Source organism: Protomyctophum bolini (assembly GCF_963924005.1).
Source record: "Protomyctophum bolini genome assembly, chromosome: 9".
NCBI classification, from domain to species: domain Eukaryota; kingdom Metazoa; phylum Chordata; class Actinopteri; order Myctophiformes; family Myctophidae; genus Protomyctophum; species Protomyctophum bolini.
Genome location: NC_137870.1, coordinates 16,895,959 through 16,918,329, shown reverse-complemented (window position 1 = coordinate 16,918,329; position 22,371 = coordinate 16,895,959). Strand labels below are relative to the sequence as shown.

Below are 22,371 nucleotides of genomic sequence, written 5' to 3'. Positions count from 1 at the left end.
GTCATTCATAGTACCATCGATAAGACAGAGGGGTCTTCAGAGCCCCTCTCTTGTCACGATTCATATATCAGAGGACTTCTATGGCACAGTTCTCCCTCTCCTTCTCTGTCACCTTTATCTGCATCTGTCTGTCCTGCGATTCCTGTCCTTCTGTCCATCTCTCCCCGCATCCCGCATTCGTCCTCTGTGTCTTTTCCGCCCATTTCCCCATCCGCTCGTCTGTCCGTCACTTCCAGAACCTCTCATTCGTCCTCTGTATCTGTCCCTCAATTTCCCGTCCGTCTCTGCACGGGCCCCTCATTTGTCCTCTTTATAATATGCGATTTCAAGAAAGACGGTTGTGTAGCATGAACTACAGTGTCGCACAAAAGTAGCAGATCTTGGCCCGGGCTGCTGGTGTAGCGGTCTGGGTAGGCTGCAATGGAGCCTGACAGCGTGTCGTGGGTTCGAATCACTCCCCATCTTACTCTTCCCATTTCCTATAAATAAAGGAATAAAAGACCAAAAAGTTGCAGATCTGCAAACTTGAAACGCGGTTTTGATACAATTTTGGAGTTCTGGAAAGTAACAGTTTTGGACTTTCCACCCGACAGAGACGATATGTATTTGGCGGCACACTGCCAGACTGGCACTGCCACTGCCTGGACCGCTGAGCCAGCCAAGGCATTGTTCTAGGGTTAGAATAATGACATCTCCCCATAAACAAATAACACTATTAGGAAAATGTGGAGCATGCATTTATTATTATGCAAATTAACCATGAAGCCAATAAGGATATTCAGATATTTTTAACGGGTACGTTAAGCTGTTTACATCCCTAGTTCTTGTTGCTGTGTCTTGGCTGTAAATGCAGTACTGGTACTGTAGGTGTTAATTTAGGACCCTGAGTGAGTCACTAACATTTCTAAAATGGTATCTTACATTTCATAGTAGTATAGTAGCAGATTGACGAGCTCAAAACGGATCAAGCTTTCGAGCTTACGGATCTGCTACTTTTGATACTTTTGTGTGACGCTGTAGTGTGATCAAGTAGGCAGTAGGGCATTCATTTACCAAATAATACCCCCACATTTTTTTTATTGAGATATGAGGTTTCTGCCCGACAGCAACGATATGGTCTGATTGGGTGTGGTGTGGTGGTTCTCATGATCTCACCATGCAGGTCCAGGTCGTGGAGATGAGTTTTGGAACGCTTCTCTTTCTAGTCGCTGAAACCACCAGCAGAAACCCTCTTTACTTATACCTCTGATTCATTCCCCTCAGCCCTCCCCCTCTGTGTGTGTGTGTGTGTGTGTGTGTGTGTGTGTGTGTGTGTGTGTGTGTGTGTGTGTGTGTGTGTGTGTGTGTGTGTGTGTGTGTGTGTGTGTGTGTGTGTGTGTGTGTGTGTGTGTGTGTGTGTGTGTGTGTGTGTGTGTGTGTGTGTGTGTGTGTGTGTGTGTGTGTGTGTGTGTGTGTGTGTGTGTGTGTGCGTGCGTGCGTGCGTGCGTGCGTGCGTGTGTGCGTGCGCGGTTGCTCGGGTGATGGTAGGGTAGGGTAGGCACTCCTCTTTAAGCGAGCGTGTGTGAGAGGCTGGGATCCATCCTAAACTGATTTAGCCTCGGCCGCGCCAGGGAGACTAACACAATTACGGCTGGCTAATGGTCCCACTGACTGGGAGAGAGAGGGGGAGGGAAGGAGAGGAGAGGAGATGATGCTGGGTACCATGCTAGAGGTCTCTCATCTTTCTTTCCCTCCCTCTCCCACCTCTCCTTTTTCTACCCAATGTCTCTGACCCTACTCTCATCCCCTCCTCTTCCTCTTCTATCATCGTTTGGGGGGATAACCATCTCTCTCTCTCCATCTCTCCCTCTCTTCCTTCAGCTCAATTACATCCATATGGGCTTTGTTGGTGTTAAAAAGCTAAACTCCTTATTACCAAAGTCAACAAATGAACGATTCTTTATTATTTGTGTGCAAATAAATGATATTTTGTCTTATTGTCTTTCCTCTGACTGTCTTTCTATTCCTCCTCTCTCTCTCTCTCTCTCTCTCTCTCTCTCTCTCAATTCAATTCAATTCAATTCAATTCAATTCAATTCAACAGGCTTTATTGGCATGACGTTTTACAAGTGTTGCCAAAGCACAATCACAGATATTACAAACAACAACATAACAACATAATATCAATGACATGAAAAAATAAATTAAAATAATATAAAATAAAGCAGGTGGTGCAGAAAATAAAACATGGCATACTGTATGTGTGTCCTACTGGTTGTCCCTTTTCTTGTGACAGGAATTGACATATTTTGCAGCCAAAACTGCACATTCTTTCTGTTCCCCCAGAAGGACTGGTAATCTTTCCCTTTCTGTCATACTTCTGAATTCTGGGAAATTTGTTTCAAATTTTGGGAAGAACTCCTCTCTAATATTTGTGTAGTTTTTACATTGTGTTAAAAAGTGTAACTCTGTCTCTATAGCTCCGTCATCACAGTGACAGCACAGCCTCTCCTCTCTGGGCAGCCAGGTCTGTCTGTGTCTGCCCTTCTCTATTGCCAGACTATGATCACTCAGTCTGTACATTGTCAAAGTCTTTCTCAGGTTTTTGTCAGTTACTGTGGTTAGGTAGTCTGCCACAGTATACTGTCTGTTTAGAGCCAAATATGTTTCTAGTTTGTGTTGTGATTGTGTGAGTTCGTTCCAATATGTGATGTATTTATCTCTCTGAAGCCATCAGGAGGAAGGAGAACGGTTGGTACGATGAAGAACATCCCCTAGTCTTCCTCTTCCTCGGCTCCTCTGGAATCGGTAACTGTCATTCTTTTACCCTCATCTGACTCTGCACTCAAACATCTTATCTTGTTTATCCACATGATGCATTATGAACTTGTAGATCTGCTATTTTTGGCTAATGTTCCCTACAGAATATTGACATTTTGGGGTTCAGTGTCTTGCCCAAGGACACTTCAACATGTAGACAGGAGGAGTCGGGATTCCCAGTTTTTCAGTGTAAAAATGGACCTGCCATCTTGCAGTGGTTTTGCAGAGTTGTCGCAACTTAATGATAACATTCTCTCATTGAATCATTGGCTAGTAGTATAGATGTGATATGCCAAATGGACAGATACTTGCACCCAATTGGCTAGTTCTGATCTCTGACCACTGAAACCATGACAAAATTGAAGACATTTCTTTTTTTCAAAATTACCAGCAGAAAGCAATTACGGTATTTAATGCCAATCAATACAAATTAAACTATAATGTCAAGAGACGAATGGGACAGCTGTCAACTGTCCCATGTGTCCCGTCGCTGACATTATAAATTGTCTCTGGCTTTTTCGGTTTGATTTGTTGGTTTGATGCGAACCACGTAAAATGTAACCACAGTGTGTACTTGTGGTGGCTGCGCTCAGCTACAAAAGATTCAAACCTACAAAGTAAGTGCAGTGTATCTGTTGCAGAGTGAAGCTGAAGTGTTGATCAACGCGTGAAGGAAAATAAAGAACACAGAACTGGTTGATGGAAATAATTTGTTACAAGTTTACAACCAGGGAATGGTGTGAAGAGAAAAGGTGAAATGTGGAAATGGTTATACAGCCCTTTGTGTTTTTGTAGCTGCAGTTGAAGCCAGCTCAACTTGTATTGTAGCTTTTTAGATTTTGTACCAGCTACAAATGTCGGGTGTCATAAAGGTTGTCCTTGGCAGTAAATGAATATTAAATATTAAAGGTATATTCAGTGATTTCACTTAATTCAAATACCATTTTTTTTAAATAATCCTCCTACTATAGAGTGTGCTGACCATATAAGGAGTTCCTCCCTGTCCACAGTTAACCCCTGGGTTAAAAAATCCTTAGGTTTTGTTTTTGGCTAGGGTTAGCCAGCCTTCATCCTATCAGGATGAGAGGGGCCTTCCTCCAATCATGATCGAGTGGGGACGGGCCTTGGTGCACGTGCTGTTGGCCTGTTGCGTGTCACCCCACTGTAGAGCGTGTGCATGTGCACATCGTGTTACCGGGGGGACGGGGGGGTTTTCCAAATCACCCAAATCACTGAATGCTCCTTTAAAGTTCTGGAGAGACGGGAGGTCCCTGTTACTGGACAAGCAGTATAGCAATGATTTTTGATTGATTACTTAATTAACAGTTTGCAAATATTACAGTGGTACGATTATAATGGTGCTAAAAGGATAACAGAAAAAGCCCTGAAGGCATATTTCCATCGTTATAAGCTTAGACTTTAATCAGGCCAGTTACCATTTGCATATCAGAACATAGAGCTTTAACCATTTAACGACAGACGTTTTGTTTCAACCAAAGAATATAACCCTACCTTTTAATATTTCAAAACTATACTAACTCTAGTCAAATCCTTAAACTCAGAAAGATTGGAGAAATGGAACCAAATTGACCCTTAAGGGTCCATCTTCAGAGATAGATGGACACTGAGGGTTTCACTGTGTGTGTGTGTGTGTGTGTGTGTGTGTGTGTGTGTGTGTGTGTGTGTGTGTGTGTGTGTGTGTGTGTGTGTGTGTGAGAGAGAGGAAGTATAGTAGAGATATGATGGACCATAGTGGTAGAGAGCAGAGAGAGATGACAGTACGGAGAGATAGATGGAAGAGACACAGTGTTCATATCCTCTGTAGCCTCCAGCGACAGACACTGGCCAAGACATCAATATTAAACACAGCAACAAGACACACACACGCAAATGCACTCTCACACACACACACACACTCACACACCCAAGTCACGCACGCACGACAGCGCATCATCTCTCCCTCTCTTTACTCTGCATGTTTCGCCGCATCCATATGCATGCCGTACGCAAAAGACATCAATATCGAATGCAGCATTTATATGCAGAATATTTTACTGACAAACATAATGTTTCTTTGGTTGAGAGAGGCAGATGATTGACTGTGGAGAAAGAAGTGCTGGGATTTTAGCCAGCAGCCCAGCACTCAAAGAGAAAAGACACTGATGCGTTATGATGAATTTCTGTCGAGTGGCTTGTCGAATGGTTTGTAAAGCCCAAGTATAAATTAACTGTTGGCTTATTTTGCTTACCTTACATACCTCATATATCCAAATCCGTTACTTTTCAGAATTCAAATTAAACAAATTCAAAAGTAGCAGATCCACAATCTCGAAACGCGGCATTTGAGCTTGTAGATCTGCTACTTTTGTGACACTGTAGTATGATTAAGAAGACTATTCATTTACGAAAAAAAGTTAAAATATGAAGGTAAGAGGTTTCTGCCCGACGACAACGATATGATTCTCGGGATCCCAATGGAACTGGCCAACCTGTGACGTCTCTCATATATGACATCTAGCTTTATATAGGGTAGATCATATTCATAGGTGTATGATATCAGGTCCTCATATGTTCAAACGGTTTGGGGACAACTGGGGGACAACTCTCGGTATGAGAATGTAAATTTTTCGGGGGCCGTCATAGGCTAGTCTGTAGAGAGGCTGCCCAGTAATCAGAAGGTCACTGGTTCCCCGCACCCCGCCCCGCCTGTCCTTGTCCATGTGTCTTCTCTGAACAAGACACAGCTCCTGAACACACAGCTCCGTCTGTCTGTCTGTACGTCTGTATGTTTGGGGTATGAACATCTGCAATACCGCTGGGTGACCTAAAGTGGCACTGTTGAGCAGCCTAAAAGGGCTTATTGATTGGTCTGGTCTTATCGCTGCTTGCAGCTATATTTGTTTTTCTTTCTAATTAGCCTCAACACTTTTTGAGAAATCTGGGGAATGGGAAACTCTGTTAACCCTTTACTATTCTTCTGTTCCACAGGCAAGACTGAGCTGGCCAAACAGGTGGCTCGCTACATGCACAAAGACATAAAAAAGGTAACTTGAGGTCACGTCCCCATGTCACCCACCGAATTTTTTTTATTATTGCATTATTTCAGTGGACAATTTCAGAATCACATGGTGTAAATTTTGTTTTGAGAGGTCAAGCCCACACGCAGATGAACAGTCTTTTTGAGCTTTGCATTTGTTCAAATCTTGAATCGTTAATGTGGTTGCAGGCTTTCATCCGAATGGACATGTCAGAGTTCCAGGAGAAACACGAGGTGAGATTTACATATTTGAGAACAACACTGGTAATACCTGGGCTAGAGTGGATGTGCATGCAATGTCACCTCTGAGATTTACATATTTGACTTGGATTCAGTGTTTCTCGACCTTTCGAATGTCATGATTATGCATTTGGCCATAGATATATAGATAGATAGATAGATAACAACAATCTCATTAATTAGGAAAAACGGCAACAATGATTTATATCGTTATATATCATCATCATCATCATCATACTATAATTCAGCCAATGTCTGTGTGTGTGTCTGTCTGTGTGTCACTGTGACTGCTGTAGCTCCTCACTGCCTGCACCAATCACTCCCACTTTTCACACAGGCATTGACCATAATAATTATGGAGGTCTTAACGGAGCCCTTTTTTCGATTTGACACATTAATGATTAATAATTTATTAGTGAATTAAAAATGAGAAAACGCACCCGGGCGCAGTACCCCCCGCGGCGTAGGGGGGGGGGGGGGGGGAAATATCTCACAACGGGTAAGGGCTAGTATAACTAACTATCCAAAACAATCGTAGCTTGTTTCCATTGTGGACCACCTTGAGACATAGAACAATACGCAACATATATATTAAAAAAACGAAATCTTTTGAAAAAAAATTGGATTTTTACTCGAGTCGTGACCCATAAAAATTAGTCCGTGACCCACAAATGGGTGTCGACCCACTGTTTGGGAAACAGTGGAGTGATGGTAAAAATAGTGAACAGTTTATAGTCAAAATATTCATCAGTCTAATTGTCTCCTCCTGCTCCTCCTCCACGGCACCTCCAGGTGGCCAAGTTCATCGGCTCCCCGCCGGGGTACGTGGGCCATGAAGAGGGCGGTCAGCTGACCAAGCAGCTGAAGGCGCACCCCAACGCCGTGGTCCTATTCGACGAGGTGGACAAAGCCCACCCCGACGTCCTCACCATCATGCTGCAGCTGTTCGATGAGGTACCGTGACCGTCGCACAGATGTAATATAGGAATAACATAATTTATGCACATGATCAAAATGAAGGAAAAGAAAGTCAAAACACACCTCGGGCTCTATGACAAAAAATATATATATTGATTTTCTTTTTTTATATATAATAAAATTTATAATTATGTTCTGTCCATTTGTGTATTTACTATAAATCTATTATGAAGATAGTGCTGACTGGGCTGTCACTTACTTTCCCCACCAGGGGAAAGTGGTGGGAAAGTAAGTGAGACACACACTGTTGTCTAACTAGTTACAGTGTGTGTTGTCGCATAATCACTTCCGGTCTCCCGCTGGACGATCAGAAAGGACTACCGCGATGATTACAGCCGTGGAATAAATCTCGTTTTGACAAAAAATGCCATCTTGGACAAGAAATTGGAGATAAAAACGATTAAAAGAAACAGAGTGGCCGTGGTTGCGTGCGCAAACCAAGATGGCGTGCTCCAGTCTTGTTGACATTTCTAATAGAAGGCAGCATGCACGACTCAATCTCTTCTCACTCACTTCAATCATTGTCCCGGGTGCACAGTCAGGAACGACATTTTTAAACCGGAGAAGAAAACCAGCACTCACGGCTATGTGTTACGGCAGATGCCTTCGTCCGCGTTCGTTGTGTGCTGCTTGTTTGCAGCATGCCATACCTAACCTACCTACCTTGCAAAAACAAATAAGTGCCTTAAAGGACATTGCCGTGAGTGCTGGTTTTCTTCTCTGGTTTAAAACCAGTCTTGTTGACAACATCAGCTAGCAACCCAATGCTAATGTGAGTTGCATCTCGGCTCGATCGATCAAAAGCTCTATAAAGGAGTTCTCAAATTCTGCCCAAACCCGACCCTACCTGACGTTTTAGGGCAGAGTCGGGCCTAAAATGAATGCTAATCAGTCAGGCCTGGCCTTATTTTTCAGGTCCATTGAGAACTAACACACAGCCACTGATGGAAGAAGTACTCATCGTTAAAATGTCCACACACTTGTGCAGCTCAAACTGAGAAAATGTTGTCAGACTGATAAAAAGGAAGAGTTGGAATCTGCACGTTGCATTGTCATTATGCAAACATGAATTCAAGTTCTCAGTCGCCATGACTGCCAGCTCAAGTACTGCGCAAGCTATTTACTACTTCTGGCCACCAGTCTAAGCGTTAAGACACTCAAAATAGGGCCCAGAGTCTATAAGAGACCCTCTTATAGACCCTAGACTCATGCAGAGCCATGCTGTAAACCCTGGCTTATTTAAGCCACTTTCCCACTGGACAAAAAACAAAACAAAAAAACACTTAACACCCATGAAAATAAAAAGCGTGTATGTGTATTATAGTGTGGCCTATAACTCCCATTCTCTATATCTGTCTCATCAGGGCCGTCTAACGGACGGTAAAGGCAAGACCATCGAGTGCAAGGACGCCATCTTCATCATGACGTCTAACGTGGCCAGTGAGGAGATCGCCCATCATGCACTGCAGCTCCGCCAGGAAGCCCAGGAGGTCAGCCGCAGGAAGCTGGAAGCTTCTGACAGCCTAGGTGAGAAATCAAACTAATCGATTTAATAGATCATTAAAAGCATCACACTCGTGTGAAGTGAGCGGTGCTCTTATCATCATCACATTTCGTGCTCAGCCAATCAGTACTGTGTTTATTTATTGAGGGCCGCTAGTCCGTCCAAGGTCTGGCTTTTGGCTGCCAAGTCTATGGTTTGTTTAGAGCACTCTAAACACAGTGGCAGCCATATACATGGACTTTTAATGTTTGTTTAGATCACTCTAAACACAGTGGCAGCCATATACATGGACCTTTAATGTTTGTTTAGATCACTCTAAACACAGTGGCAGCCATATACATGGACCTTTAATGTTTGTTTAGATCACTTTAAACAGAGTTTTGTAACCCATTTTTCACCCCTGTGTCAATTATCTAATGTGATCCTGGGCTCTACACACCCTCCGCCAGCCTAGGAGATCAACGGACTTGAACTCATGCTTCCTTCATGCCTGAGTGTCCAAGTTACTCCTTTACACCTGACAGGGGGGAGTTTCCCTGGTTGGACATGGAAGGGGTGGAAGGAACACATTATTCCAACCAGTTCCTTTCCCCTCCATAGTGCGCCCCGGCTGGCCAGGGAGAGGCAGTTTAGTGACCAGGATTACTGCATGTTTTTTGTGAGGGTACCTACCCTCTAGGGGACACGGGGAGAACATAGAAAGGCCCTTTCGCCAACTCGGGTATGGGCACTGATGACACACACAGCGTCCCGAGCGGGAATCGAACCCAGGACCTTCTAGCTGGGAGACTACCAACTGTGCCGCCGTGCCCCTGTCTATGGATTTTTGAATGTTTGTTTAGAGCATTAAACAAACATTACCAGGCACCCCTCATTTCACACGTGTGTTTTCTTTTTTATTTGTATCTCTTCTCGGTTATTTGATTAATCTAGGAGCATCTATCAGACCAGATCTTATCATAGCTTTAAATTTCACAGACAAAACAGGTCAATAATAATAATAATTCATAAGTTATTTGTGTGTTTCTTCTAGATGCCGTACAGAAGACGGAGGATGTTAAAATCTCCCGACCGTTTAAGGAAGAAGTTATCCGGCCGATCCTAAAGGTATAAATGCTTGTTACGCTTCCGCTGTCCATCACGCACGCACACGCACACACACACACACACACACACACACACACACACACACACACACACACACAGAGAGAGAGAGTTAGAGTCAAACATCTTGAAACACAAGAATATTTGACTTTAATTGTATAATTGAGGCCAGTGGCAGCTATATCGGTCCAAACATCATAGGTGACTAACGTCACAGAATGGCCGCATGGAACCACGCTGTTAATGGACCCTGTCATGTCCTGTTAGGAACCATCATACAACTTAATGATAATGTCAAAGTAGTCCCTGTTTTAATGTTTGCAATAAATCGTCTCTGCCGAGTGGAAACCTCATATATCCAAAGCTGTTACTTCTCACGATTCAAAGTCAAAAGTATCAGATCTACAAGCTTGTAGCTTTGCTACTTTTGAGTGACGCTGTAGTGTGATCAAGTAGGGCATTAATTTACAACAACAAAAAAGATTTGGAGATAAGAGCTTTCTGCCTGACATCAACCAAAATGGGTCTGCTTCTCATCTTAGGCCCAGTTCCGGAGGGACGAGTTTCTGGGTCGGATCAATGAGATCGTCTACTTCCTGCCCTTCTGCCACTCAGAGCTGCTGCAGCTGGTCGGGAAAGAGCTCAGCTTCTGGGCTAAGAAGGTAGAGAGAGAGAGAGACTCTGTGTGTGTGTGTGTGTGTGTGTGTGTGTGTGTGTGTGTGTGTGTGTGTGTGTGTGTGTGTGTGTGTGTGTGTGTGTGTGTGTGTGTGTGTGTGTGTGTGTGTGTGTGTGTGTGTGTGTGTGTGTGTGTGTGTGTGTGTGTGTGTGTGTGTGTGTGTGTGTGTGTGTGTGTGTGTGTGTGTGTGTGTGTGTGTGTGTGTGTGTGTGTGTGTGTGTGTGTGTGTGTGTGTGTGTGTGTGTGTGTGTGTGTGTGTGTGTGTGTGTGTGTGTGTGTGTGTGTGTGTGTGTGTGTGTGTGTGTGTGTGTGTGTGTGTGTGTGTGTGTGTGTGTGTGTGTGTGTGTGTGTGTGTGTGTGTGTGTGTGTGTGTGTGTGTGTGTGTGTGTGTCGCTGTCATAATAAGTAGTGTTCAGATTCTCAATTGCATTTATTAGAACACTGGTTCTCTAAGTGAGCCCCTATAGAGGGGACCTTTTGTTCCAGGGCACAGAATCCTTTCAAATTGTGGTCCATAATCAATTTGGGGGTTCTTGTCTTCAGAACCAGTGCATTTGAAGAATCGTCGCTTATTCGATCTCAACTGCGGCATGGGTACAGGCAGCGATAAATACCGTATTGTGCCGATTATAAGACGACCCCCATTTTTCAAGACTAATTTGTGGAAAAAGAACATTGATTGTCAAATGGTCTAGTCCCCGATTATAATACGGCCCCATTTTGTAGGATATTTCTATTGGAAACTAATGTCTTATATACTGTATTCAATTGAATTCAAGAATCGGCCTTTATACATTTTTTATACATTTGAGAAATTGAAATGTTACATTCTGCGTTATGAGTACTTTATATTTTCTAGTTATTTTTTCACCACTGCGCGCACACACACACACACACACACACACACACACACACACACACACACACTAGATAATATATGAACCTATGGACCAGCAACACATCCATCCATTCACTAGATAAGATATGAACCTATGGACCAGCAACACATCATCCATGCACACTAGATAATATGTGAACCTATGGACCAGCAACACATCCATCCATGCACACTAGATAAGATGTGAACCTATGGACCAGAAACACATCCATCCATTCACACTAGATAAGATGTGAACCTATGGACCAGAAACACATCCATCCATTCACACTAGATAAGATGTGAACCTATGGACCAGCAACACATCATCCATGCACACTAGATAAGATATGAACCTATGGACCAGAAACGCATCCATCCATGCACACTAGATAAGATGTGAACCTATGGACCAGCAACACATCATCCATGCACACTAGATAAGATGTGAACCTATGGACCAGCAACACATCATCCATGCACACTAGATAAGATGTGAACCTATGGACCAGCAACACATCCATCCATGCACACTAGATAAGATGTGAACCTATGGACCAGCAACACATCCATCCATGCACACTAGATAAGATATGAACCTATGGACCAGAAACACATCCATCCATGCACACTAGATAAGATGTGAACCTATGGACCAGCAACACATCATCCATGCACACTAGATAAGATGTGAACCTATGGACCAGCAACACATCCATCCATGCACACTAGATAAGATGTGAACCTATGGACCAGCAACACATCCATCCATTCACACTAGATAAGATGTGAACCTATGGACCAGCAACACATCCATCCACTAGATAAGAGCGTCATGCTTAGTGGACTGGTGTACCCCAGGGCTCTGTGCTCGCACATATCCTGTTCTCCTACAACACTAAATGTGTTAGATATGATACCACATGCAGGCTAGCCTCGGAGACCGCAGGCATTTTTATGCAGGCTAACCATTAGCAATGATATATTTGTGCCTTTCTTCTCTGGCTTATCCTCACCTCTGTGTGTGTGTGTGTGTGTGTGTGTGTGTGTGTGTGTGTGTGTGTGTGTGTGTGTGTGTGTGTGTGTGTGTGTGTGTGTGTGTGTGTGTGTGTGTGTGTGTGTGTGTGTGTGTGTGTGTGTGTATTGACTTTATCTTGTGCAGGGGAAGTCGCGCAGATCAATAGTGGGTGCCACTGCTACTCACTATAATATGATTACAGTGTTTAACATGTGGAGCCTTCATCAATATTTAATTATTAATATTACAGCCAGCGTTCTGACAGCTAACAAACACACCCCCCTCGACCTCCCCCTCCCCAGGCTACTGCTAGGACCCTGACTCATGACTATAGTGTGTGTGTGTGTGTGTGTGTGTGTGTGTGTGTGTGTGTGTGCTATTTCGATGACCAAATGTCCTCACAAGTATAGTAGAATTGATAAATAGACATTGTGAAGAGCATTCATTTGGATCCACGCTGGATGTGTGGGGCGATGTCCTGCGTGCACACTTGCTTACATGTGTGCTCTATTATTCATGTGTGTGAGTGTTGGGCTCACACGCTCATCTGGGTGTGAGCGGTGTTAGTTATGGCCATGCGTCGTCCCTCGGATGAAAGGAGGGAGTTTTAAATGAGCGGTGCCGTGTACGCTTTCACGATGTTATTTATATATAAGCTTTGAAATCTCATTATATTTGAGCGTGTATGAGCGATTCTCTTACTTAAAAATGAACGTCCGTTATTGCACTGCACGTGTCGTAAATATCAGCACGCCCGTCTCTGGAGTGAAGCATACAGCCGTACACACAGTTAAGATCGTTAAGCCCCATTTATACTGACATCCTACGACCGATCTACACATTCGCAGTGCGCTGTGTACTGTACGTGGCCCGTCGTGTGCTTGTAGATCGGCTGTGTATGACGAAGCAGAAATTAGGCTCTAGTACTCGGCGTACAGATGGAACCAAATGGACTGGAATGAAGTGGAGCGCCAACAGCGGCGGCTAATTTCATGAGCTGTTCTGATCTGCTTATATTGACTGTTGTTGATTAAAACACATTAGAGACTGTTTACTGCTTAACACTGCTCCTCATGCCGTTCGACACTAGTGTCTGTCTGTCTGTGTCTGTCTGTCTGTCTGTCTCTCTCATTGTCGTCTTCCTTCTTCTGTTGTTGCTGTTCTTCTACTCCGATCTATTTTTGCTGTTGCAGTCAATAAGTCAACTTTTTTTGTGTGTGCGCGCATGTGCGCGCGTGCTTGTGTGTCTGTCTCATCAGGCTAAACAGCGTCATGGCATCACCCTACAGTGGGATCAGCCCGTTCTGGACCTGTTGGCCGGTGGTTATAACATGCATTATGGAGCGCGCTCCATCAAACATGAGGTACACACACACACACACACACACACCTGGGGTTCATGGGGTGGGAGTATACCTGGCATCACCTAGCACCTTTCCACCAGATATGACCGTCACACACACACACACACACACACACACACACACACACCTTGTCTATCAAGAATCAAGAACGTTTTATTGTGTTGCTGTCGGGCAGAAACCTCTTATCTCCATATTCTATGTGTGTGTGTGTCACTCCCCATCTCTCTCTTCCTGTTTCCTGTCTCTCTACTATCATTATCTACTATCATTATCAAAAATCGAGTACCTCGAATAATATAATAATAATAAAAAAGATATGTACTGTGAGAAACAAATATAGATCTTGTCTTAGACAGCTATATTAGTGTATCGATATGCGGCCGTTCCAGAAGTGTGCCGGTGATATGAAATGATTCACCATATCATCTCTGTCGGGTGGAACCCTCATATGTCCAAAACTGTTACTTTTCAGGATTCAAATTTAAAATGATCTATAATAATAATAATACCGGTAGATGTAGATGTGCTACTTTTGATACTTTTGTGTGACGCTGCAGTATGATCAAGTAGGACGTTTGTTTATGAAAAAACACAAAAAGAGTATCTCCAAAGAATATGGAGATACTGTAAGAGGTTTCTGACCGACAGTGAAGTGAAGACCATTTGAGTATTAAAACAATAGTGAAAGTAGCAGAACTATCTGTGAGCTCCGATCATAGATCTATTTTTGCTTTTGAGTCAGGAACACTCGCGTCATACTGTAGATAACATTTAAGCATTTACTGCAACAAATGGAATACAGTTGTATATACTTCGTTGACTGGAGGCCCCCAGGGGTCTATACTTGGACTGCTCCTTTTTTCTCTCCTTCCTCTTCCATTCTACTGAATCTCTTGAAAATAGCTGTCCACAAACGTGTCTGTCTTGTGACAGTCTAGTAACTTAAAAATGTATTCACAATAGATTGGTATAATAGTAATATATAAATAAAACAACATATCGTCGATGTCGGGTGGAAACCTTATATGTCCAAAATTAATTCATTTACGGCAGTGGTTTTCAATCCTTTTCATATTAATCCATTATCCATTATATTAATCCATTATTTATTTGGTGTTTGAGTCACGGACCATCATTTGATGAGATTTAGCCTAGGTACATTTGGTTACCAACTTTCCATCATTTAGCTGGGGACCATCTGGATCCCCTTCAAGGACCACTGGTGGTCCCCAGACCGCTGGTTGAAAACCACCGATTTATGGAGGAAAAAAAAAAACGTTAAAATATGGAGATACAAGGTTTCTCCCCGACAGCAACGATGCACTGTGTCCCCATTCGCCTCGTTCTCTGGTTCCCCAGGTGGAGCGGCGGGTTGTCAACCAATTGGCCGCCGCATACGAGCAGGAGCTCCTCCCCAAGGGCTGTACCCTGCGGCTGACCGTCCAATCGGAGGACGGCCCCGAGGAACTGAACGGGCCCAGTCTGCGCCTGGAGGTCGTAGGAGAGGACAGCTCGGCTCGAACCCTGGACATCCGGCCTCCACTCAGCCCGGACAACTGACACGCCATGACACCCACAGCAACTATTTAGACATATAGGGCTATACACGCCATGACACCCACAGCAACTATTTAGACATATAGGGCTATACACGCCATGACACCCACAGCAACTATTTAGACATATAGGGCTATACACGCCATGACACCCACAGCAACTATTTAGACATATATAGTACTATACTTATAAGCCATATGAACACCAATGCACAGGCACAGACACACCAACACTTTACAGATATTCAACACACAAATAAAAGGGGGTGTACTGTAAGTATTTTTATTTATTTTTTCAGGACCCACCAAATTGATTTTTGATGCATCTGACAATGGTTTGTGCCAGGGGCTACCAGAAGAGAGGATTTGTGTTCAAAATAATAATAATTATTCAACATTTTTAAATACTTTAAAGATCTTAGCCTTGGTCATTTTTTAATAACCAACCAATGCCACAATCTAAAATGACAAATACTTTCCCAATTTAACTTTTAATGGGTTAAAATAAGTGTCAAATGCGCTTTACAATTCGACTGGACCCCCTATCTTCCAGATAAAAGAAATGTGTTCTTCTGGCCACTGCATGTGGCATGGCGAGTAACGGAAAAACTCCCTCGCTACCACAAGAATGGGGCTTAAATTCAAGTCAAGACCCAAATAGAGGCTATGGAAAGCATGCGTTGACAAGAAATGTCTCCATCCATAGCCATATTCTTACACCCCCATTGCGCACACACACACACACACACACACACACACACACACACACACACAAACAAACAAACAAACAGCCGTACAGTATACGCACAGTACACACTAGCGATTTGCATCACTGTCATTATAACTACATCATCATCGTCGTCGTCATCATATGTTGGGTAGCTCATGGAAGGACATTTTAATGACAATAATCCAATAAAGGTACTTCTATTATGACACATGACTGGCTGTGTTCTCAGTAAACCCATACAATACAGTACTACTGTACTCCCCCCCCCCCCCCCCCCCCATTGTTACACTGCCAACATAATGTGAACCAAAGTGACTTCTTCAGCTCCACATTCAGCCAACATAATGTATGTTTTATATAGTATAGTTGGTTTATCAGGTGTGAAGCTAGCTCTACCTCATCTTCATCAGTGTGATTACAGTGGGTGTGATCCCATTCAACCACAATGACACTTTGCTAAAGGTTTGGGTTGTGTAGTGCATGACTTGCCATGATGTAACTTCAAATATTTGCAAGATATCTTCAATAGTTGCTCTATTGATTAGAAATTGATATTCCACAATTGTCTCCTCAATGGCTTGCACTGCATAGTGAAACAGTTCTGGCACACAAACACAACCCATGCAGATTATTGCCATTATGTAACATTACATAACCGTTTGTTTTTAGAATGATCAGGATTTTTTAAATTTCGACGTCAGGCCAAAATGGGTTAAATGTGTTAATCGACATCAAGTTGGGTGCGTTTGTGTGATAAAAGAGTGACTTTGGGAGATGTTTCATCACTGTGCAATGTATGTCAGTCAGTGTAAGACTATTGGAAGATATTTCACCAATATTTGGAGTTACATCACGGCAAGGTATAGTAACTACACAACCCTAACCTATGCCAATGTGTCATTTTGCTGTAACATCAGTGGATAGAAATCACGTTTTGTATTGTCAGTCATAAGGCTTTGTGTTGTACAGAGTTGAATGAGGCAATATCACATTGACAATAATACTCTGTCGTAATGTTGTCACCGTCCCACTGCAATGTTTTTTTATTGTGGTTTCCAGCATCTCGTAAAATCTGATTTATTGTAGTAAACAACACTGCTTCGGTGGAGGTAGACCAGATGCTTTTTATTTGGATGATTGCTTGCAATAGTGACAGTGAAAGTTAAGCTCATAAACTGTAGACATATCGTTTATATGAAGATTTGATGTATATTTAGAGCTATGTGAAGTGGAACTATTCAAAGGAGTATTTTTGTAGTGGTTAAAACATGTCAGGCTGCATAACGCTGACCTTATAGTACACTGTGATGTAAGCAACACAGCTGTTAATAATGGCTGTGTTAGATTTAGTGGCGTCAACGTGCATTGACAAAACTATCTGCTAGTGTCTATGCTTGCACATTTGCATAATTGAATATATCGCACCCCTTATTAATTTGATTAGCTGCAGCTGCGTTGCTTACGGACCTGCCATGTTTTTAATCTGCTGTAGTTTTTACTCTGAATTGTAAAACAAACTACAAAACCAGTCAAGGGTTCCAATTCCCTTTAATGAGACAAATTGTATGACACTGTTGTGATCATTGTGGATAAATAATGTTCACATACATTGCCAAATGTACACTGATCTGTGTGCCCAAATAAGAGGAACATTGTTCATTGTTTCTCATAAATGTCCAAAGGTGCATTCCTTTATAGTTTGTTTAAAACTAAGATTGATTGTTTAAAGTTAAAGCTCTATATTCTGATGGTAATCATTGCTATAATCATCTCTTCTCTCTTTCATCTATTTTGTGATAGCACTTTATCAGCTTCAATGTTATAGTAGCTACACTTTTGTCTGCTTACTTTTTGTTTAATTTTACTTGTTTGTCCTGTTACTGAACAAATATAGAGAGCTGCTTAAGACTTAAAAACAAAACATTCATTATTTCACAGCAGCTTAAACTGCATCTTATGTTTACTAAAAATGTTGCTCATACATGGTGGCTTTTAGAGTTCACAAAAATGCACATTTTGTTTTGTGGAGAAAACTTTGATACTGTATATAATATAACAAAGCCATTTTGTTCGTCATGTTTGTGAAGAAAAACAAGTAAAAGTGTTCAGTGGACAGTAATGAGTAGTCAAGCTGCCTTGTAAATAGTTTATGTTGACATAATATGAGCAACGTTGTTTTGACAGCATGTTGTGGAAAAAAAAATTGACAACAAAAGAAAATATTTAATCTCATATGAATGTTTAATACTAAACATCGTGTCGACAAGCGGCAGAATTTAAAACAACCACATTTCTCATTGTTGTGTCTCGACACCCACCATGTTAAATAAAGTCACCGCAACCAGAAGGGAATTCCTGTTGTCTTTGTTCAGTTTGTGTTGTCTGTCACGTCTGATTGATGGTGGGTGGGGGTGTGTGTGTGTGTGTGTGTGTGTGAGAGAGAGAGAGAGAGAGAGAGAGAGAGAGAGAGAGAGAGAGAAGTTCCTGGGTGGGAATTCTACAACAATAACACAATGACGCCCATCCCACATCCAGTGACACAACATGACAGAGGAATCTTGCAGGAATGTCTGCGGTGTGTGACGTGTCACAGAACATGAGAAAAGGGCTGTTTCCCCATTTGGATGGAATTGCATAGAAGTGTAGAGGATGCCTTCCCCAGCCACCCTGCACACACACACACACACACACCAGGCACATCTCCCCTGGTGGGATGGATTAGCATGCAGCAAAAGACATTTCCTCTGTCGACCCCCCACAACGCACTACACCTGCACCCATAGTGCACTCCTAAGAGAGAGAGAGAGAGAAAATAGACCTATATTGATCTGTTGGGGAACATTCAGTTGTCATGGCAATACCAGTTGTGTTATACAGGACAGATACAGAGATTTACTGTAGGTACTCATTAGTTGAGAAGATGTGCTATTTGGAAACATCCATATGCCTACTTTTTTTTTTTCTCCACATTTTGTCATTATACCAATTGATTCCTCCCCACACACTGCTGTGGGGAACTGTCATCTAACCACATGCTTCAAAAACACGAAGAGAAGAAGAATCACTGCTGTTGTACCTACCAACTCAACAACCAGTGAGGAGGCCCCACCGGGAGGACCTAGAGCCTTCATCCTACTCTTTCCGCTCAATGCCGCCCAGCCTGAAGGTGTTATCAATACAACACAGCTGTGGGTGAGGATTAAGTTCAGGTGGGTGGGTGCTAAGGTGAAAACCAGGTATACTTAATGAACTGGTGGGTGTGGCCACATAAAAACATCCTTTTAACACGTTCTGTACACTTTTTTAAACAAATCTTCCTCGTAGTATAATCATTCTACCTGATAATCATGTTTTTGTTTGGAGGGGGGGGGGGATCATGGTGCTCCATCTTTAAAAATCAGACCCATCTGAAGTGAATGGTACTGTACAACCCATCGTTTTTGTCATTTCGTCATTTTTTTAAAATCTTCAAAAATGATGAAAAACTGCGCGCTATAGTATGCCGTACGATATGGGCTATAGCCCACGGTCCAAAATGATGAGAAACGAGGCTAACTTTTTTTTTCAAAATTTCAAAAAACATGGGCTATAACCCATCGTTTTTGTCATTTCGTCATTTTTTTCAAATCTTCAAAAATGATGAAAAACTGCGCTCTATAGTATGCCGTACGATATGGGCTATAGCCCACGGTCCAAAATGATGAGAAACGAGGCTAACTTTTTTTTTCAAAATTTCAAAAAACATGGGCTATAACCCATCGTTTTTGTCATTTCGTCATTTTTTTCAAATCTTCAAAAATGATGAAAAACTGCGCGCTATAGTATGCCGTACGATATGGGCTATAGCCCACGGTCCAAAATGATGAGAAACGAGGCTAACTTTTTTTTTCAAAATTTCAAAAAACATGGGCTATAACCCATCGTTTTTGTCATTTCGTCATTTTTTTCAAATCTTCAAAAATGATGAAAAACTGCGCGCTATAGTATGCCGTACGATATGGGCTATAGCCCACGGTCCAAAATGATGAGAAACGAGACTAACTTTTTTTTTTTTTTTTTTTTAAACATGGGCTATAACCCATCGTTTTTGTAATTTCGTCATTTTTTCAAATCTTCAAAAATGTTGAAAAACTGCGCGCTATAGTATGCCGTACGATATGGGCTATAGCCCACGGTCCAAAATGATGAGAAACGAGGCTAACTTTTTTTTTTTAAATTTCAAAAAACATGGGCTATAACCCATCGTTTTTGTCATTTCGTAATTTTTTTCAAATCTTCAAAAATGATGAAAAACTGCGCGCTATAGTATGCCGTACGATATGGGCTATAGCCCACGGTCCAAAATGATGAGAAACGAGGCTAACTTTTTTTTTCAAAATTAAAAAAAACATGGGCTATAACCCATCGTTTTTGTCATTTCGTCATTTTTTTCAAATCTTCAAAAATGATGAAAAACTGCGCGCTATAGTATGCCGTACGATATGGGCTATAGCCCACGGTCCAAAATGATGAGAAACGAGGCTAACTTTTTTTTTCAAAATTTAAAAAAACATGGGCTATAACCCATCGTTTTTGTCATTTCGTCATTTTTTTCAAATCTTCAAAAATGATGAAAAACTGCGCGCTATAGTATGCCGTACGATATGGGCTATAGCCCACGGTCCAAAATGATGAGAAACGAGGCTAACTTTTTTTTTCAAAATTTCAAAAAACATGGGCTATAACCCATCGTTTTTGTCATTTCGTCATTTTTTTCAAATCTTCAAAAATGATGAAAAACTGCGCGCTATAGTATGCCGTACGATATGGGCTATAGCCCACGGTCCAAAATGATGAGAAACGAGGCTAACTTTTTTTTTCAAAATTTCAAAAAACATGGGCTATAACCCATCGTTTTTGTCATTTCGTCATTTTTTTCAAATCTTCAAAAATGATGAAAAACTGCGCGCTATAGTATGCCGTACGATATGGGCTATAGCCCACGGTCCAAAATGATGAGAAACGAGGCTAACTTTTTTTTTCAAAATTTAAAAAACATGGGCTATAACCCATCGTTTTTGTCATTTCGTCATTTTTTTCAAATCTTCAAAAATGATGAAAAACTGCGCGCTATAGTATGCCGTACGATATGGGCTATAGCCCACGGTCCAAAATGACGAGAAACGAGGCTAACTTTTTTTTTTTTTTATTAAAAAAACATGGGCTATAACCCATCGTTTTTGTCATTTCGTCATTTTTTTCAAATCTTCAAAATTGATGAAAAACTGCGCGCTATAGTATGCCGTACGATATGGGCTATAGCCCACGGTCCAAAATGATGAGAAACGAGGCTAACTTTTTTTTTTTTAATTTAAAAAAACATGGGCTATAACCCATCGTTTTTGTCATTTTGTCATTTTTTTCAAATCTTCAAAAATGATGAAAAACTGCGCGCTATAGTATGCCGTACGATATGGGCTATAGCCCACGGTCCAAAATGATAAGAAACGAGGCTAACTTTTTTTTTTTTTTTTTTTTTAAACATGGGCTATAACCCATCGTTTTTGTCATTTCGTCATTTTTTTTAAATCTTCAAAAATGATGAAAAACTGCGCGCTATAGTATGCCGTACGATATGGGCTATAGCCCACGGTCCAAAATGATGAGAAACGAGGCTAACTTTTTTTTTCAAAATTTCAAAACACATGGGCTATAACCCATCGTTTTTGTCATTTCGTCATTTTTTTCAAATCTTCAAAAATGATGAAAAACTGCGCGCTATAGTATGCCGTACGATATGGGCTATAGCCCACGGTCCAAAATGATGAGAAACGAGGCTAACTTTTTTTTTCAAAATTTCAAAAAACATGGGCTATAACCCATCGTTTTTGTAATTTCGTCATTTTTTTCGAATCTTCAAAAATGATGAAAAACTGCGCGCTATAGTATGCCGTACGATATGGGCTATAGCCCACGGTCCAAAATGATGAGAAACGAGGCTAACTTTTTTTTTTTTAATTTCAAAAACATGGGCTATAACCCATCGTTTTTGTCATTTCGTCATTTTTTTCAAATCTTAAAAAATGATGAAAAACTGCGCGCTATAGTATGCCGTACGATATGGGCTATAGCCCACGGTCCAAAATGATGAGAAACGAGGCTAACTTTTTTTTTCAAAATTTAAAAAAACATGGGCTATAACCCATCGTTTTTGTCATTTCGTCATTTTTTTCAAATCTTCAAAAATGATGAAAAACTGCGCGCTATAGTATGCCGTACGATATGGGCTATAGCCCACGGTCCAAAATGATGAGAAACGAGGCTAACTTTTTTTTTCAAAATTTCAAAAAACATGGGCTATAACCCATCGTTTTTGTCATTTCGTCATTTTTTTCAAATCTTCAAAAATGATGAAAAACTGCGCGCTATAGTATGCCGTACGATATGGGCTATAGCCCACGGTCCAAAATGATGAGAAACGAGGCTAACTTTTTTTTTCAAAATTTCAA

At 41.7% G+C, this 22,371-nt stretch overlaps 2 protein-coding genes across 3 annotated transcripts in view; one reads left to right on the top strand and one right to left on the bottom strand.

Annotated features, from left to right (window-relative positions):
* Positions 1–18,221, top strand: part of clpb (ClpB family mitochondrial disaggregase) — a 53,164-nt gene extending 34,943 nt beyond the window's left edge. Inside the window, exons 8-17 of one of the 2 annotated variants that reach the window (XR_013964602.1) lie at positions 2,710–2,787; positions 5,788–5,843; positions 6,026–6,070; positions 6,869–7,030; positions 8,419–8,581; positions 9,592–9,665; positions 10,205–10,324; positions 13,493–13,597; positions 14,957–16,243; positions 16,274–18,221. Coding sequence is in view for 1 of the 2 variants with exons in the window: in XM_080772192.1 (XP_080628318.1) it covers positions 2,710–2,787; positions 5,788–5,843; positions 6,026–6,070; positions 6,869–7,030; positions 8,419–8,581; positions 9,592–9,665; positions 10,205–10,324; positions 13,493–13,597; positions 14,957–15,157 (1,004 nt within the window). In the remaining variant the exon portion in view is untranslated. Of the gene's footprint in view, positions 1–2,709; positions 2,788–5,787; positions 5,844–6,025; positions 6,071–6,868; positions 7,031–8,418; positions 8,582–9,591; positions 9,666–10,204; positions 10,325–13,492; positions 13,598–14,956 lie in introns of both variants that reach the window. The other variant, XM_080772192.1, reaches the window with a different exon arrangement.
* LOC308321523 (myelin-associated neurite-outgrowth inhibitor-like) overlaps positions 1–22,371 on the bottom strand; it is a 395,831-nt gene that overhangs the window by 135,327 nt on the left and 238,133 nt on the right. The window lies entirely within an intron of this gene.